Source organism: Microtus oregoni, unplaced genomic scaffold (genome assembly GCF_018167655.1).
Source record: "Microtus oregoni isolate MIOR12 unplaced genomic scaffold, Mior012 000025F_ref0000491, whole genome shotgun sequence".
NCBI classification, from domain to species: Eukaryota; Metazoa; Chordata; class Mammalia; order Rodentia; family Cricetidae; genus Microtus; species Microtus oregoni.
The window spans coordinates 2,287,853-2,305,387 of NW_024543084.1; the positions used below are offsets into that span (position 1 = coordinate 2,287,853).

The window sequence follows — 17,535 nt, forward strand, 5'->3', positions numbered from 1 at the left end:
TCACAGAGTCTATGCCCCCACTGCGCTAGTACATCTGTAGACAGTACACTATTACAGTTTGTGTTCTCCTAAGGACATGAACATAAAAACATTTGCATCTAGGTGTGCCCCCGGTGAAACATGCTGGTTTCACAATACCATGAACATCTCCAAATTGGAAAAGCTATTGGTGGTTTGTCTAGGGGATCAGATCTGGAGTCAGTTCTCTTGCCTTGGCTCCATTTTTTGGATGTCTATAGTTCTTCCTAGGCATTTTTGAGCAGTGCCTGAGAGTTAATTCCTCACATTCTTCATGAACGAAGAGATTGAAAGTCAAAAAAGAGATGTTAAATAGGAGATCAAGAAGGAAAAATTAGAAAATTTAGTATTCATAAAGATCTTTACATCAAATGCCCATCGATTATTAAATTCTCAAAGTATACATGTTTTCACTTTACAGGGTCAGAAAAAACAAGAGATGTTTCAAAATAAATACCAAACTTCTTATTCCCAGACTTCATCTCCAAGCCCCATAACCTCCTCAGCACCCACCATTGATAAAATTTTTCATTTTTTACATTTTGAATTTTTTGTTTTTTTTTAAATATGCATTACCTCAAAACTTCTTGCTATTGGGATGTTGCTTCATTTAGCTCTCTTCATATTTGTGTGGGTTGTTTTGTTTTTGTGACTCCCCCCGCCCCCATATTCACTTAGGTCAGACTGTCATATGCTAGGAGTACAGGCATGCACAACCATCACTAGAAAGAGACAAGAATTTTAGATTTTACCAAAGTATTTTGAAACTATTGAATGGTTATATTTGAACTGAATTTTCTTCTCCTTCCTTTAGTTGGGCACTCTATCTCATCAATACAAAACTATTGTATTGTTTCTTTGCTTATTGCCCCCACAATGTTTTTTCTCATTCAGTTCCTTCAACTCTGATTTTTTTCCTCATGTAATTTTTTTTCAATTTCTTATATCTATGTGTATATGTGTATGTATATGTGTATGAGGTGTGTGTGTGTGTATGTGTGTGTGTGTGGTTTCCATTGTTTTCACTGTGTGTAGCTATGCTACATTCACAGACATGTAGAGACCAAAAGTTGATGATGGAAATCATTCTCAATCGTTCTTCCTCCTGATTTGTTGCAGCAGGGTCTCACAGTCAAACTCAGAGCTCAAGAATATGGCTCTCTAGCTAGGCAGCTTGTCCTGGGTACCTTTTCTCCACCCTGGTAGGCTGGAATTACAGAAGTCAGCTCTTATGGTCTCTGGGGATACACACTCCTGCCCTGCCATTTGCTTGGCCAGCACTTTAACCACTGTACTGCCCTCCCCACCCCTATAATATTTCAAATTGTTAGTTTTGTTTTGGTTTGGTTTTGAATGCCCTTCCTATTACATTTTGGTTTTCCTCTCATGGATGTAAAATGTTAGTATTATGACACTTACTATAGAATTTTTCTGTTTCCTTTTGTTCTCCACGTTGTAACAGTTCTTTCTCAGAGTTTTCTTTGTCTTGTTCATTTTCTGTTCAAAAGTTTCCTCAGGGGCTGGGGAGATGGCTTCTTATTTAAGAGCCATCATGTTCATCCAGAAGGCCAGAGTTGACTTCCCAGTATACTTATCAGGTGACTCAGATCTGAAACCTCTTTTGTCATCGGTGGATAGCCTTGCACATGTGGTCATACATTCACTCAAATACACATAAGATTAAATCTTTTTTAAAATGGTTTTTCTAGTATCGTTTATATCCATTCATATTTTATAGCAAGACCTCAAAAGATGATTAGTTCTTTGGAGCTGGTATTTATTCACTTGTGACTATTCTCCTCAGTGAAACAGAGGTCAACTTCTTTTTTGAGTCACCACTAAGAGTTTCTCTTGGTCAGTCCAGTTGGTTTCCAGAGAAAAGCTTGGACAATCTCCTAGAAGCAAATCTCAAGCTGTCTAGGTATCAAATGGGAAAAGGTTACTAGAAAGCCAAGGGAGAATGGGTTTCCTGTTCTTTCATTTGACTCACCGTTGCCTTGCCTGGTCCTTGCCTGGTCTCTATCCAACATCGCTAGTTACGATCCCCCTTTCTGCTCTTGACATGGAAGCTGTCAATGGAGCTGGTTGACGGAAGAGATTTGGCATTACTTTACACAGAATGAGTAACTTGTGCTCTGTTCTACTCAACTGTGCCTCCATGAGCCCCAGAGTAGCCAGTTCTTGATCCTTTCAGAGCTTCTACGGCACCACAAGCAGCTTCTTGGATAGCAGCCTCACGCCTGTGTATACTCACTTTTCCTGAGCCACATGTTCTGCCTCGTATGTTTTCAGGCACCACTTACCCATTTGTGTTCCATCTTCTGAAATTCTGTTGACTTTTCCCCTTTCTACTGACATTTCCTCCTTTTTCCTCTTTGTATATAAGAGTCTCTGCCTTCACCCATTATTGTAGGGGGATTCAGACAACAGAGGAGGTTATATATTATTATTGGCTCTGCCACATTTATCCTAAGCTGTTCTTCACATCACAGCTAGAGTATTTATAAAACAGACCCCTACTGGCCCAAAACTTCTCCAAGGGTTTTTAGCCCCTTCACTTAGATTATTAAGGGCAAAAGCCTCCCCTGCTGATGGACCAGGCCTTATCTTTCATCATTCTTCACCGTGTCTTCTTGCCTATCCTCCACCCATTAGTGCTGTGGCTGTGACCATGTCTGTCATGCACTAGGCCATTTGCGTGTGTGATTTTCCTTCCTAGTTACAGTCCTGTCAGTTAACTTTGCATTACTACAATCAAATACCTGAGGGGACCAACATATACAACGAAAGGTTTATGTTCCTTACAGTTTTAGAAGTTCAGAGTCCAAGATCAGACATTCTATTGGATGGCTTTTGCTAAGCATGGCAGATGGTGGCACACATGGTGGGAATATGTGTAAAAGCAGTCTCATCTTGAACCAGAACAGAGAGAGACGCTGGGGCATACAGCCTTCTATATAGTAGTTCTTTGCCAAAGTTACCACAGGACTTCATGAAATCTACCTTCCTTGGCAGCTCTCAAAATTACCTGAAGACTTCCCCCCTAAAACTCATCTCCCCAGCGAGTCTGTCACCTCCACGTCTCAACTGCACCACCCTTTGGAAAAAACATCCAAACCATAGCAACAGCCTACCTCACACTCGCATACCTGGCAAGCTTCTGAGCTTCGTGAGAGCAGAACTGAGCATCCTGTTGTAGTGCAGTCCTGGAACCATGCTCTCTCCAGATGTGGTTTCTGCTGCAGCCCCACCCAGCTCCCTCCTGAATGCAGCACCTCCCAAACTGTGTTCCTTGAGAACAGTCGGCCATTTGGCCAGCCATCTAGCATGTATAATTTTGCTTGAATGGTAGATAAATCTTTTTCTCTCTAAACCTTTTTTATTCAGTGTTTTCACTGACTTTTCAGACCTGTCTTTACCTTGATTATATTGTAGGATGACCCTGCGTGTCAGGCATTTCTGATTTTCTATTATATTGTGTATTTAACTTGCACACTTACTTTGAATGTAAAATTAACAACACTATTTTATAATATTAGTTCTTATAAGGCTGGTTTCTGTGGCTTAACTATTAGACAACAGTATAATCAGAACATGAGTGAATCAGTAGCTAGCATTATAATATTTAATAATAGGAGGATGAACTTTTGATGTCGTATATTCATGCCTAGGGATGAAAACTGGTACTTTGCTTTTCCTGATTTTATTTTTCTAGTTTTATGGAGTTTAAAGAGAAGAAAGGTAATAAAGAGTGGAAGGAAACTAAAAAGCAGAGAACAATACTATATGACCAAAGAAGGAATATATTTGTTTGATTTTTGCAGTTTATGTGCTCCTAAGACATGAACACAAATCTTTAGTTCATATACAAATGAAATTAGCATATTAAACTGCTCATCTGAAATGGGTGGCTAAAGTATAATGTGAGAGGAAATTTAAAGAAAGCATGATGTAACCCTGCGCAAGAGTGCTCAGACTATTCGGTGTCCCTTTAGGAACACGATGTCATCCTGATCCTCACCATTGGCATCAGTTTTTTAGAGCGGAAATTGACTGCGTTCTTAGCATATGCTAACCAATACGACAGCATAATTCTGCAAAACAGTATTATTTCCGTTTTACTAACAAGTTAATTGGTATCTAATGAAAAGACTTTCTCAAGACAGCTAAACTTTAGCAGAGCCCTGACTTTGAAACCAGATAACATGCCTTGGGCCCCGCATTACTCTTCATGCTGCTTTGCCTGTTAACAATAAAGTAAACAGTAGACATGATTAGAAGTTTGACGTTTACCTCTTTGAGAAGTCTGCAAGTGGTCTCACTCTCACAGGACAGATCAGAAAACCGAGGACTACAGAGATTAAGAGAATAGTCAAAAAACAAACATAGTCTTAAGAAAAATTTCTTTACCAAAACTTGGGTCTTTGTTCTCTTGTTTCTTTGTTTTTGTTTTTTAAAAGTAACATTGGGAAACAAAGCTTACAAATATTTTCTTTTTATTGTCCTGATTCTTTCAACTTTGGCAGTATTCTCTTATTGTCACTATCAGCATGGATATAAAACCTCCTTATTTTCCTGGTACCCTTTTCAGGAAGTTTCACCTATCATGGTGTTGTACCTGTTCCCCACTTTTCCCGCCACAGTATCCAATAAAAAATCATGGCATACCACCAATGGGCATGCCAATGTGGACAGGAGGGTACCCAGGAGGCCTCCACCCTACCTTCAGTTGTTGTGAAGAGAACCTTGACTGCAGCAACTTTTTAAAAGAAAGCATTTAATTGGGGCCTGACTTATAGTTTCTGAGTCTTATAGTCCATTAGCATCATGGCAGGACATGGTGCTGGAGTAGTAAGTAGCTAAGAACTACATCCTGATCCTTTGGTAGAAGGCACACAGAGAGAAAGAAACTGGACCTGACATGGGCTTCAAGACCTCCTTTCTTAATCCTTCTCAAATAGTGTTATTCCCTGGTGACTAAGCATTCAGATGTATGACCCTATGATGAGCATTCTTATTCAAACCGCCACAGTATGTGTATATGCGTATATGCAGGCAGTAACAATTAGTAAAAAAAGAGGCCATGAATTTGAAGGAGAATGGGGGGAGCATATGCAAGGGTTTGGAGGAAGGAAAGGGATTAGAGAATTTTAGTACAAATTAGAATCTTTAAAAAAAACTAATCTTGTCATACTCCAAAGGAAATAGCCCAATTGGAAACCCTGCCTCAAATTTGTTCAGAAAGAGGGAAGTGATTGCCTTTTCAATTCCGATGTACTTTTCCCACCTCTTTTTAAACCTCTAAATAATGTCTTTTCCCAAGAGGGAGAAAAGGAACCCTCGAAAATAGCATGTGAGTGGAGGCCACTTTCAGACCTGTCCAAGTGTTGATGTTTTATTGATGTGTGAGAGACTTGCTGAAAAGTGAATCCTTACACAACAAGTCAATCATATGCATGGAAATAGCCCCTTCTCTGCTTAGAAAGAAATGACTTCAAATCCACGTTGTGGAATGGCTTTGTGTTTGTGTGCTACCTTAGTGATCTTTGCATTGCTGTAACCATACATCTGATGGAGACAATGGAAAGCAAAAAGGATGATTTGGGCTGATGGAGATTTTAGTCCATCATGGCAGTTCATGTGAGCAAGAGCCAACAGTAGATGCTTCAGCCCAAGGTGCAAAGGTAGTAGCAGCTTTACGCACATTGTGTAGACTAGGAAACTGAAAATACTGATCTGAATGAATGGTGGGCATCACCTCTATGGGCTTCTCCCTAGCTTGCTTTCTCCTAAAAGTTCCACAGAGTCCCTATAATATTGTTATACACTGTGGAACAAGCGTTCAGAAGATGAGCACACGGAGGGGCCATTGCAGACTCAAACCATAGTACTTCACCATCATAAAACAAGGTAGATATGAAATTCTGAGCTACAAAAAGAATTGATAAGCAAATTGTGCAGTCTGTGAAGCATTGATTGATGGTATCAGAAATCAGTTTAGTTTTAAAATATTATGATGGGCTACAAATGTAACTCAGTGTTTGAGAACTTGTCTAGTACAGGCAAAGTCCTGAATTTAATCCCTAGCACTGAGAGATAGAGAGAGAGGGAGAGGGAATAAAATGGTGATGTGGGCAATGAAAACAAGTGTATATGAAATGTCACTGTAAACAAGCTTTTAAGCTTTATGAGTATAAATGTACCCTCTTGCACATAGAGGAGGCTTAACTATCAATTGGATGGATCTGTTTGATTATTAAACACAGTGACTTATTTATTGAGTGATTGAAGAATACACTTACACCCAAGATGATCTTAGGAATAATCCCAGCATTAGATAATGTGTGGAGGAGCAAAGTGACCAGAAGGCCCACGGTACCATTAGGCCACAGGGGAAGAGAAAGAAAAAGAAATATAACCTAAAAATCTGATCTTCACTGGGGAAAGAAAATTCTATCCTCAAAGGTTCAGCTAGAAATTTCCTTAAGTATGGAATGGCTAGGAAAAAAAAAAAAACCCTCACATAAGCCAGATTTTAGTTGTTGCCTTAAAGAGCTTTTTTGTCAAGGCAGAAGTTCATGTTGGCAAGAATGCAAGGTGGCTTTCATATTCTCAAATGTTCGTAAGGAATTTGAATTTTCTGTGAGGAGACTATATCCTAAAAGGATTGTATAAAATTGGCTAAGGTGAATTGCTCATATAAGTAGTCAGTGAAATTAGCAAAGTATACAATCTAAAACACTTTGAATTAAGAGGGAATGGGGACTCAAGATATAACCATTTAAGATAAATAATACTAATTGTGCACACTATTCTAAGAGAGTCTGTATAAGCAAATGGTAAAAGAATAGTTACCCCCTAAGTGTTAGATTTGTGGAAATCACTCTTACAAGTCATGGTGGAAAATATAAACAACTGGGAATAGGCTCTGAGAACAGAACATGATTTCCTTAAGACAACCTTATATCTACCATTTAAAGGGGACTATCAGGAAGTCATCCTTTGGCCATAGTCTCTTTCTGTCCGTCCTCTCTAGAGGAGCATGTCTTTACTAAGCAGTGTGACCTGTCTGGGGCCTGCAAACCCTCTTGCAGTTCCAACACACATTTCTTGGGCCAGTGAATAGTGGAAGGATATCTTCTTGTTACTGTTTAGTGCAACTAATTTTTGTGGATCCTCATTTCCTATTATAACATCTGTCTTGTCCAAGTGAGGCTCTCTTGTTTCCCATACACTCAAGATTGCTGTCAGTATTTCATGTTGCCTTTGAATGTTTGTAACAGGACATAAATCTTGTTTCAGGCACCAAAAAATATTAAACATTGAAAAGCCACCCTCACCCATCACAGTGCTTTTCGGTGTCTCATCTCATTCTCAAAACAGTGGTGCTGGGGGTGTGGGAGCGTGACTGACTTGTCTGTGACTTGGGTCTGTTCAGACCACACTGAAACAACCTCTATGGACATGTACCACCTATTTTGTTAATATTTGCTCTTAGTCATCCCCAGTGAAAAAGAGCATGCCTCCACACTCCAGACAGCCAACCAATAATACAGGACTTTCTGCTTAATGCTGTGCCTTATAAACATACCATTGTAATTAGCATGGGTTTCTTTCCTTGTGATTCTTTTGTTTAGTAAAGATAACATAGCAGGAGGTAAAGGGAGAATATATATAAATTCAAATTCTATGTCTAGAGGTTTGCTTTTATACCTCATGAGTATACTATAAAGTATTTAAATCTGCTCACCATATAGTGATGAATTGGAGACATGTGGGCAAACATGATCTTTTAATTATCTTTGCTATTTGCTTATGTGGATAAATTCTAAAAATGTTAATTTTGTAATTAATTTCTAACACATTGTTGGATAACAATGAATAGGATTTTTTTTATAAGGTACCCAAGGGCTTCGATCACTAAACTGTATATGCTTATTTCTGGTTAGTTTTAGAAGTAACTTATTCATTATTCCCATTTTCTTTCTCCTTTAGCTATTTTCAGTCCAAGAATCTACAGAAATCACTTAGATGAACATGGTTGATTTTTTTTCCTATCATTTGTGTGTATAACCATATCTTTTTCTGTCACTTTTTTGTTAGTTCTATAATTTCTTTCATATTTCCTACTAATATTGTCTACTAATACAGAACGTCAGTGTATAGTTTCTGCTTTGGGAGTCATTATTTTCCCAACTGAAGGCCCCTTGGCACCCTCCTGCTATCGCTGGTGTATGACAGTTCTTCCTGCCTCGTGCTTCTCACTCATGTTTCTTTGGGCCTCAAGTAGCATTTCCTAGAGTTTCCTGGATGAGTCTTTAGGTCTGAGGATGCCACATTAGAGAGGTTTCTTGTTCCATGGAGCGCCAAGTTTGGAAGAGAATATATATTATGATCTACTAGGTACTCAAGAGTGGATGAATGAACATTTGTGTAGCACATGGTAGCACAGAACCTTAAAAGGCCTGTAATGAATAAATGTTGTTTATCTCAGCATTTCCTAAGCTTGATTTCTTATGAAACCATTTCTGATGTCCCACAGAATTGTTGTTGCATGAAACAAATTGTGTAAAAGTGGTGCCCACCACTGCCCTTCCACATGTTCAGGAACAGACCTCTCTCCTCTCTCCTTCCAACCCACAGGAGTCCACTGTGCACTCAGCATTCGCCCTCTTGCCCCTGACTCAGACGTGGATCCACTAGTCATCTGCACTGCCCTTTCCTCTTCCCTCACCCCTGCTTTACATCATTGGTTAAATTACCTCCTGCCTCTCTAGTCTCTATGCTGAAGCAAGACTGTAGATAATCATTATCTTGTGGACGTCAGTCCACAGTCCTTTACTTGTTTGTCTTTAAAACTTTGTAGTTGGAGCCGGGCGGTGGTGGCGCACGCCTTTAATCCCAGCACTTGGGAGGCAGAGGCAGGCGGATCTCTGTGAGTTCGAGACCAGCCTGGTCTACAAGAGCTAGTTCCAGGACAGGCTCCAAAACCACAGAGAAACCCTGTCTCGAAAAAAAAAAAAAAAAAAAAAAAAAAAACCTTTGTAGTTGGAAATTACTATGATAAGTACTTTTTATTAACAATCTATTAAAAAGAGAATTGTGAGTAGTATATCTCCCCATGAATACATTTTAACCAAAACATTCCCTTCAGCATTGTATGCGCCCACATGCATGTCTGGTTGCCTTTTCTTCCTTTGAAGTCTGCCTTCCTCTTGAATTCCCTTCTGGTCAGCTACATACATCTCTGCATGCTAGCAGAAAATCACTGCAGTTTTTAGGAAGATTCTCTTTGCTTGCTGCCCTTCTTATTTAAACTTATTTAGAACCTGTGGCTTCTCCTGACTGACTTCGGGTTCAGCTCTAAGTTTATGTGTGTGGACTTGGGAAGGGTGGGACAGAGGGATATCAATTTAGACCTAGACAACATTTGCCTAAGCTTGTCTTTACACATTGCCTGGCATGGTCCTGGGACTTTGTGACAGTGTCTTTGGAGACTGTGGGACAGAGATGGCAAAGATTAGGTTTTGAAAGAAGAGGCTGCAAGAAAGGAGACTCTGTCATAAATTGGCCATTGTTTGGAGGGAAGTTAAAAAGAAGAGTCCTCTGGCTCATAACAGAGCAGAAGCATGGGAGTGAGTAGAGTAACTATAATCCCGAAAGTTTCTGCAGTGCTTCCGAGAGACTCCTGATACCTGCTCTCAAAGGCAGGTCATGTCTTTTCTTTTGCCTTTTCTTTTTTTTTTTATTTTTTCATTCAATAATTTACACTTCCTTCCCTCCTCCCAATCCCCTCCCGCTCCCCCATACTCCCTCCTCCCTCTCCCATCCTGCTTAAGAGAGGGCAGGGAACCCTGCCCTGTGGGAAGTCCAAGGCCCTCCCCACTACATCCAGGCCTAGGGAGCTGTGCATCCATATAGACTAGGGTCCCAAAAAGCCAGAACATGCCATAAAACCAAGTCCCAGTGCCTTTACCAATAGCTTCTCAGTCAGCCCCCAATGTCAGCCACAATCAGAGAGTCCAGTTTGATCACAGGCTCATTCAGACCCGGTCCAGCTGGATTTGGTGAACTCCCATTAGAACAGGCACCGTGCCTCTGTTGGTGGACCATCCCCTCGTGGTCCTGACTTCCTTGCTCGTCTTCTCCCTCTTTCTGCCTTTCAACTGGACCTTGGGAGCTCAGTCCGTTCCTCTGATGAGGGTCTCTGTCTCTATCTCCATCCGTCGCCAGACAATGATTCTATGGTGATATTCGAGATAATCATCAGCGTGATAGTGGGGCAAGGACCGTTCAGGGCAAAAGTTCCAAGCATGGGGGTGGGAGTGAAGTTGGGGAAAGGGGGAGAGGGGGAGAGGGAAGGGAGAAGAGAAGAACTGGCAACAGCTTGGGGGAGTGGGAGGATGGAGATGGAGGAAGGGCAGATATAGGAGCAGGGAAGAAGATTAAGGGTTCTATTTTAGGGTTGGCAAGAGACTTGGCTCTAGAGGGGATCCCAGGTATCCATGGGGATGTCCCCAGCTAGGTCCTTGGACAGCAGAGGAGAGGGTACCTGAACAGTCCTTGCCCCACTATCATGCTGATGATTATTTTTTTGCCTTTTCTTCTCTGGTAATTTCAAAACCTTCTCGCTCTCTTCTCATTGGCAGCTCTACCAGAATTGGAGTTGAGGAAGGGATGTAAGTGTTGGGATTTGAGCCTGTTTTCAGAGTCTCTATAGGTTAGTGCCAGGACATTCTGTCCATTTCTATGTCAGCCCATCTCTAAGGTTTTTTTAAAGCATAAGAACAGTCTATTGCCAGGCGTCTCTTAACTGTAGATTATAAATAGCGCCTGGTTAAGAATGTTCTGGATGGGTTAATTAGAGTGGTGGCTATTATTAAGCAAACTGCTTGTTAGTATTATGCCTGTTTGAACTTGGTATTGATGAGAAGTAATTGACCACAGAACTGCATCCAGAAAGGCCGAAAGGGTGTTGTTTTTTAATTTCTATTATTGCAATAAATTGTTTGCATAAACATGCCTATAAAAATATAAGCTCCAAGGCACAGAGGCTCAGATTGTGTGGGATGGTGAATGATATTGTTTTTTTATTTTCAGATTAATGTATTTGTCCAGTCCGTTTAACAGTCAGCTTTATTGAAATAAAGTAGTTAAAATGTGTTGTATTTTCTGCTATTACTTTTGCTGCAAAGTATATGAAAATAGTGTTTTTAACTTCAGAACTAAAGGAGGTATCCTGTTAAATTCAGGTAATACATAAGTATTTCTTTGGTTGACAATCACTATAATGAATAGACTTTAAAAAATGTGAAAAAGATGTATAAATAAGGGAAAAATTGCTTGTAACCTCCTTCTTCTAAGTACTGGATTGTTATCTATGTTATTTATTGGTATTTTGTCCAGCTCAATTATTAAGTTTCCCTAGCTCTAGCATTCCATGGGGAATTTATTCTATGAGCTAATAAATTATACCGTCAGGGAGTTTTTCTTGAAATTCAGCTTAAAATTTCCTATTCTTAATTTCATCTCATTATTCCTAGTTATACCCCCTTGTACCAGGCTAAATAATTATTCTCTCTCCTTAGAGACGCCTATTATGTGTCCATCTTGTTGTCACTTCACCAGCCATTCATATTTAGCTCCTTTAATCTGTCCTCATAAATCAACACTTCCATTGCCTTCATCATTATTATTGCTCTTCTAAGATCTCTGTAATTTTCAAACATACACAGTTGTAAGGGATTCCAGTGAAACCAGCACTCACAGAGCCTGGGCTTCTTCCTACCTTTGCAGGAAGACCCAGGACTCAAGTGCTGTTTACCTGATGTGTCAGCACTTGCTTATCAGGCCAGGTCAGGGTGTTTTCAGTGGCATTTTCCTTATTCCATCCTTGTTTCAGGATTGGTTCGATTTCATGGGTGTGTGGGATGTGTAAGCTCTTTGGGTTTATATCTTGCATCTTCCATGTCCTTATTCACTACCATCTATCAAGGCAGCTGCCACAACCTGTATTAGCAGGAGAGTCTGATCATCCCTGAGAATGTCTGGGAAGCCTGTGGAATGACCTAGAACCTGCCCACCACAGCAGCCTCTATTGTTTATAGCCCTTTAGCCAATTTCCTTTCATTGCAGTTTCCCTCACATGCTGGACAGTAGAAATGGAATTTAATAGAGTAAGATGGGTCCCGATACTGTTTCCTAAAAATGAAGATGTGGTTTCAATGCCCATTGATTTGTTACTGTGAATCCTTTATACTTTGTCTGTAATTTTGCTGGACTCTTTGGTTTGCTGGCATTCTTTATCTGCATAAACAATAGGCTTACATTTCTGCTGCTTTCCAGATGTGGCTGAGGCTGGAGGCTCCTTCTCTTACCATTTGTCCTTCTGTCCAGAAGTTAAAAATCTGTCTCTGTCTCTTTCTTCCCCTTCCCCTTCCTCTCTTCCCTCTCTCTCTCACACACACACATACACACACACGTGCGCGCGCACACACACACACACACACGTATAGTGAGAGCTATTGATGCCCTTCATATGTTGAATTTATTTTAGGAAGAAGGTAAGTTCATTTGTTCTTTTAAAACTTATGCACTTTTGAAGTAGAATTACAGTCTATACATGCCCAGGCTTCTTCCCATTTTAAATAAAAAACCATATTATTTTATTAAGGTACTTATAGAATTGGTACCATAATTTGCACCTTCTCTGTGTGTGCTGCTGTCTGCTTAGCCCTGGGAAGGAAGGTGTTCCATGAATCTCATTGGCTTTTCTCTACCTGTTAGAAATCAAAATAGATACCAGGCTTCATAAAACAAACATAGGACTCCCTGGAGACATTTTTTGATTGTAGAACCTCCATGGTGTGCTATAAAACAGCTATTCAGTTCACTTACACTTCCCTATGCTTTCTAGTGTTGCTCATCAGACCTGTCTTTAGGCCCAGTTAACGTTCTCTCCCTGTTCCGTAAGCTCTGTCTTCACTTCTCAATGCACCTGTGTTTGTGTGTTTGTTTTTAATATCTTTCACTACATATCGTTTCTGCCCATCCTTCTCTTCCATGGGGCGTATATGTATACATGTGTATGTTTGTAATTCTCATCTCCACCTCTGTTAGCCTTGCTTGAAATAAGAGGCCTGAACCAATGACTTCATGAAGTAAGTCTTCAAATTCCATGTCTGGTATCTGAAAGATTTTGTTTTGTTGTTTTATTTTTCTGTTTCCTTTTCTCTTTCCTTCAGCTTTGCAGGAAAGCCATTTATTATCTTTTACAAACCATCCCTTTTCAATAAATCCTGCCATTATCATATATTACAATATCTTCTTCTGTTGCTCAAAACTTTTCTGTCTTCAGAACCTGAATTCTTTACTTAGCTAGTGTCCCCTGGGAAATAGTCCTAAGTCCTTTATCCACCTATTCTTTTGTTTCTCACTCATCAACCCTTGTCTTCTGCAGGGTTTCTGCCTATTCCACCCTGCAGAAACTGTGAGCATTAGCAGCCATCAGCGTGGGACTGGTCCAAGTGCTGGGCAGCCGTCCTCCAGACCCTCTGAACGGTCTTGTGCTTCTGTTTACATGTCCTGTGGAGGAAGGCTTTTGGTTAATCTCTGAAATGTGGCACTGCTCTCTCAAAATCACTTTCTCCACTTGGGTTCCTTTTTCGGCTTTCAGAAGGTTTCTTCCCTGCCTACCTATAAGTACACATATTCCCTATTTATTCACTGGCTCCACAAATCAGGAAGAAACCTAGACTCTAGAGGATGGGCTTACAGAATTCTGAGAGTTCAGTCACCCGGCCCAGACAGCTCCTCCAGACCTGCATCCAGGACTCTGGGTTGTGTGCTATTTGCAGATGACACCCTCTTCCTCCCATGCTCTCTACTATCCTCTCAATACAGACTTTCCTGCCCTGCAAAATCTTTCAATAAAGTCCTCTTTAAGCCTTTACTGGTCTCTAAGTCAGGATACTCTTTTATTTCCGGGTTTCAAAAGTTAAGTTGTCTGTTGTGAGTAAAGTGTTGCCAGCATAGGTTAGTTGTGTTCACTCACCTTTCTCCCACTCTAAGTACTTGTGGTTTGGTCCCCAGAGATGGATATCTCCTTGATGTTAGATCTTGTAATGGTATAGGTGACTCTTTGATTGTAGATTATATTAGGACTTTGTTTTTAAAGGATTTTGTTGGTTCTTTGAAAATCAGTAGCATATTTAACTCTGTTTGACAAAAGCATTATAGGAAAACATAGAAATGAAATTGAATAAATATACTTCAGGAAACACCAGACTGGTCAATTTAATAGAAGGCATATATAGGTTCCCAGGAGTACAGAGCAGCCAAATGAACAGAAGTTGAGTTAACAAAGAAAGTTTCAAACATTGTCAATGAATGATAAATGTTCTAAGACATAGAGTGACTGAAAAGCACAAAATGTGAATCCAGCAAGAAAAATGAGTGGCAAATAATTAAGTACATCTAGAGCCTCGTAGTCTACAGTGTGTGCCACACCCATTTGTAGCCACAAAACCTCTTTGGAAACTTCTCAAAGACAGTTTGACCAACTTCAAACCTTTGAGCTTTCTCTTGGTGACTAATACTTGCTGCCCTTTCCTGAGAACTGTTGTCATATCATCCTCGCTTTCTCTCAGTTTGGTATGTCGTCACTGTGTCCTTACTGGAAGGTAAGACTCATTTTACTTTTTTTCTTTTTCACAAAAACATATTGCATTCCCTTTTTGTAACAGATTCATGCCCAAGCACAAAATAGCCCACTTAAGGAGGATGCTCAGCCTTAATGGAAATGGTGTTGCAGCTCTGCCCGTGATGCCTCCTTTCCAGCCAGAGCAGAGGGATTCTAAGAAGTTACTGGAGAATTTTAAATCAAAGTCTGAGGAACACCCTGACCTTGGTGCCGGACAGGAAACCCTAGACAATCCATCTATCCAGGAATCAGGCTTGGAGAAATCCGGTTTGTCAGAAGATAATTCTGACTCTCTTCCTGTGAGCAACAGTCTAGCTCTTGATCCCAACAACCTTTTGTGTGGAGCTCATGATCAACAGAGACCATTGCATATCACATGGCCTCACAGGTGGTAAGTCAAGACATGCCAGTTTACTGATTGTTTTACAAAATGGGTACTGATGGTGGGCTTTCCAATCTGCTGTCCTTGTAGCTTCTAAAGAAAAGGATCACTTGAATTTGCACTTAGGGTTTCACATGGTTATACACTAGCACAGAACCAAGGCAGCACTGCTCATAGCTGTACATTAATTGCTGTGTTTTTACTTTATATGTGGATTATAGAAGATATTTGTAATGATTTGTTCAACTAGCAATAGCAGCCAGACACATTTAGAAAATCAAATCTTACTCAAGAAGTTTCAAAGTAGAAAAATCAGATGCCATTATACACTCACAGAGAGTGCTAATCCAGAATTAATTCACATATGGACATCAATAAACCGCATCACTGTTCATACAATAATTTCCATTCTTACCTTGACCAGTGTTAACTGGACAGCTTCGCTTTACTTGTCATAGTGTATTAGTGCACGGGAAGCCATCTACCTCCTACCAAATGCCTTTGTATTGTGCTAGACAAACTGTCTAGCTGAATTTCCTCTCATCACAGGAAAGTCAGTGCAGCATATAATCCCGCCAAATATAAACTCATAAACCTAGCCCTGGCTTCTATAAATTAGGATTTAAGGAGGTAAAATGTCCTGATAATCTTCTGGTATTAGGCATGAATATTTTAATCTAGTTTTTATTCCTCCCAGTTAGTTTAATCTGCATGTGGCCTGATTTGAGTTGCTTCCCCTACAGATTATGGCCTCTTTATTGCAGCAGTGCTGGGCTGATCATTAGGTCCGATTGAGAGCAACTGTCTGCAGGTGAAGTAATAAGCACACACACCGGCGGGAAGGCGCCTTTGCCCAGGATTTGCCTCCAAGCACATTAAAACTCCTCGAGCTCTCCCAGTTGATCTGCAGCATCTGGTACCTAAAGGGATTTTGTCTTTGATTCTAAATGCATGAACCTAAAATTTAGGGGCTAAGCGTTGTTAGGAGATGCAGTTTGGGGACTGTTTGTTCACCGTCACCCTTCCAGAATCATGTTGTTCTCAGTATCCTTTCATGTGATTTGAGATGCCGTGGGTCGGGATGAAATGAACCCTCTTTGAAGGTAAAATACACATCCTAATTTACCAGCTTCTGAAAATCTCTCTTGTTCCATTAACCTTTGCTTCTAAGTGAATAATTATTACAAGAAAGTCAATTCTTAAAAGTTTGGTTCTAGATTTTCGTAAAAATGTTGAATAATTTGGAAACTGGGTATAAAACACCAGTATAGAGGCAAGATTGAGAACCGTGTTATTCAATACTTTGCACAAAATTAGGCAGAGCTATGTTAATAAAATTAACAATATTAAATTGAATAATTCCCTCTCTTCCTTTGTATATTTTTGCTTTAATTTAATTTAATTGCCTAAAGTTAGTTGCTTAAAGAGATGCAGCATGATGTTTGTGCACATTCTTATTGTTAAGGCTAAATTATTTTTAATTTGGAGAAGAGGGAAAAAAAAGCCGCATCAGCAAGAGTAAATGCCAAAATATAAAAGTAACACATTCATCCTTACGGGTAATATAGTAGAACATTGGAAACTTGGAGGTTGCCAGACACATAGCTAACATTAGGGCTAATTTTGAAAATCTAGCGTGCAGTCAATTTTACTGATGCCTGGGGACATACAAGGTAGAAGCTGACAAGAGAACTAATTTTGTTTGGGTTATTTACTGCTATGCATCATCCACGGGTTCCCGCCTGACACACAGCTATATGAAGGGGATATTATCACACACTAAAAATTTATGTTGACATTCGATATTTGTTCAATATGTCAGCAGTATTACTTTCATAATCAAAAGAGTAAGAAAAAGAAAAAAGAAAAGCACTTTATGCTCATATAGATATATCTTTTTAATAACAGTCTATAAGGTTAATATAGTTTACCTTTGAGAGTATACAATGAAAACAAGCAGGGTTAGGAGGGGAAATGACAGAAAGCATCAACTCGAGCTGTTTGTTTGCCATTACCTACGCGAGCCATGTCAGCTCTCTGGCCCGCGTCTGATAGCTATTTGTTGTACAGAGAGCACAGCATAAAAAAAATATCAAACTCTTAATACTATTGTGTGCCCATAACCATCTGTCACTGCTAGCCTGGAGATGAGAGGAAGATTAGGAGGAATAAACACTGAGCCGCCGAGCATTGGTAAAGCCTTCGGGCAAAAAACTCTTGTGGGGACATCAAAGACATTCTAATTCCGAGGCAGTCAAGGATTACAGTGTGTAACCTGTGCTGACAACAGATAAATGACTGGCAATATTGTGCCAGAGCTGTTGGGTCCTGCATGGAGTACTGATGATGATGATGATGATGCTATCTTGCAGAATGGACTCTGCTGGGATAATTTTATGATAAAACACTTTTTTCAAATGCCACTGGGTCTAGG

General features: G+C 40.0%; 1 protein-coding gene across 7 annotated transcripts in view; it reads left to right on the top strand.

Moving 5' to 3' along the window:
• LOC121462986 (glycosyltransferase-like domain-containing protein 1) overlaps positions 1-17,535 on the top strand; it is a 354,055-nt gene that overhangs the window by 279,217 nt on the left and 57,303 nt on the right. For all 7 annotated transcript variants that reach the window (XM_041674978.1, XM_041674980.1, XM_041674983.1 and 4 more), the window contains one exon: positions 14,763-15,110. In XM_041674978.1, coding sequence (XP_041530912.1) covers positions 14,763-15,110 — 348 coding nt within the window. The remainder of the gene's footprint in view (positions 1-14,762; positions 15,111-17,535) is intronic.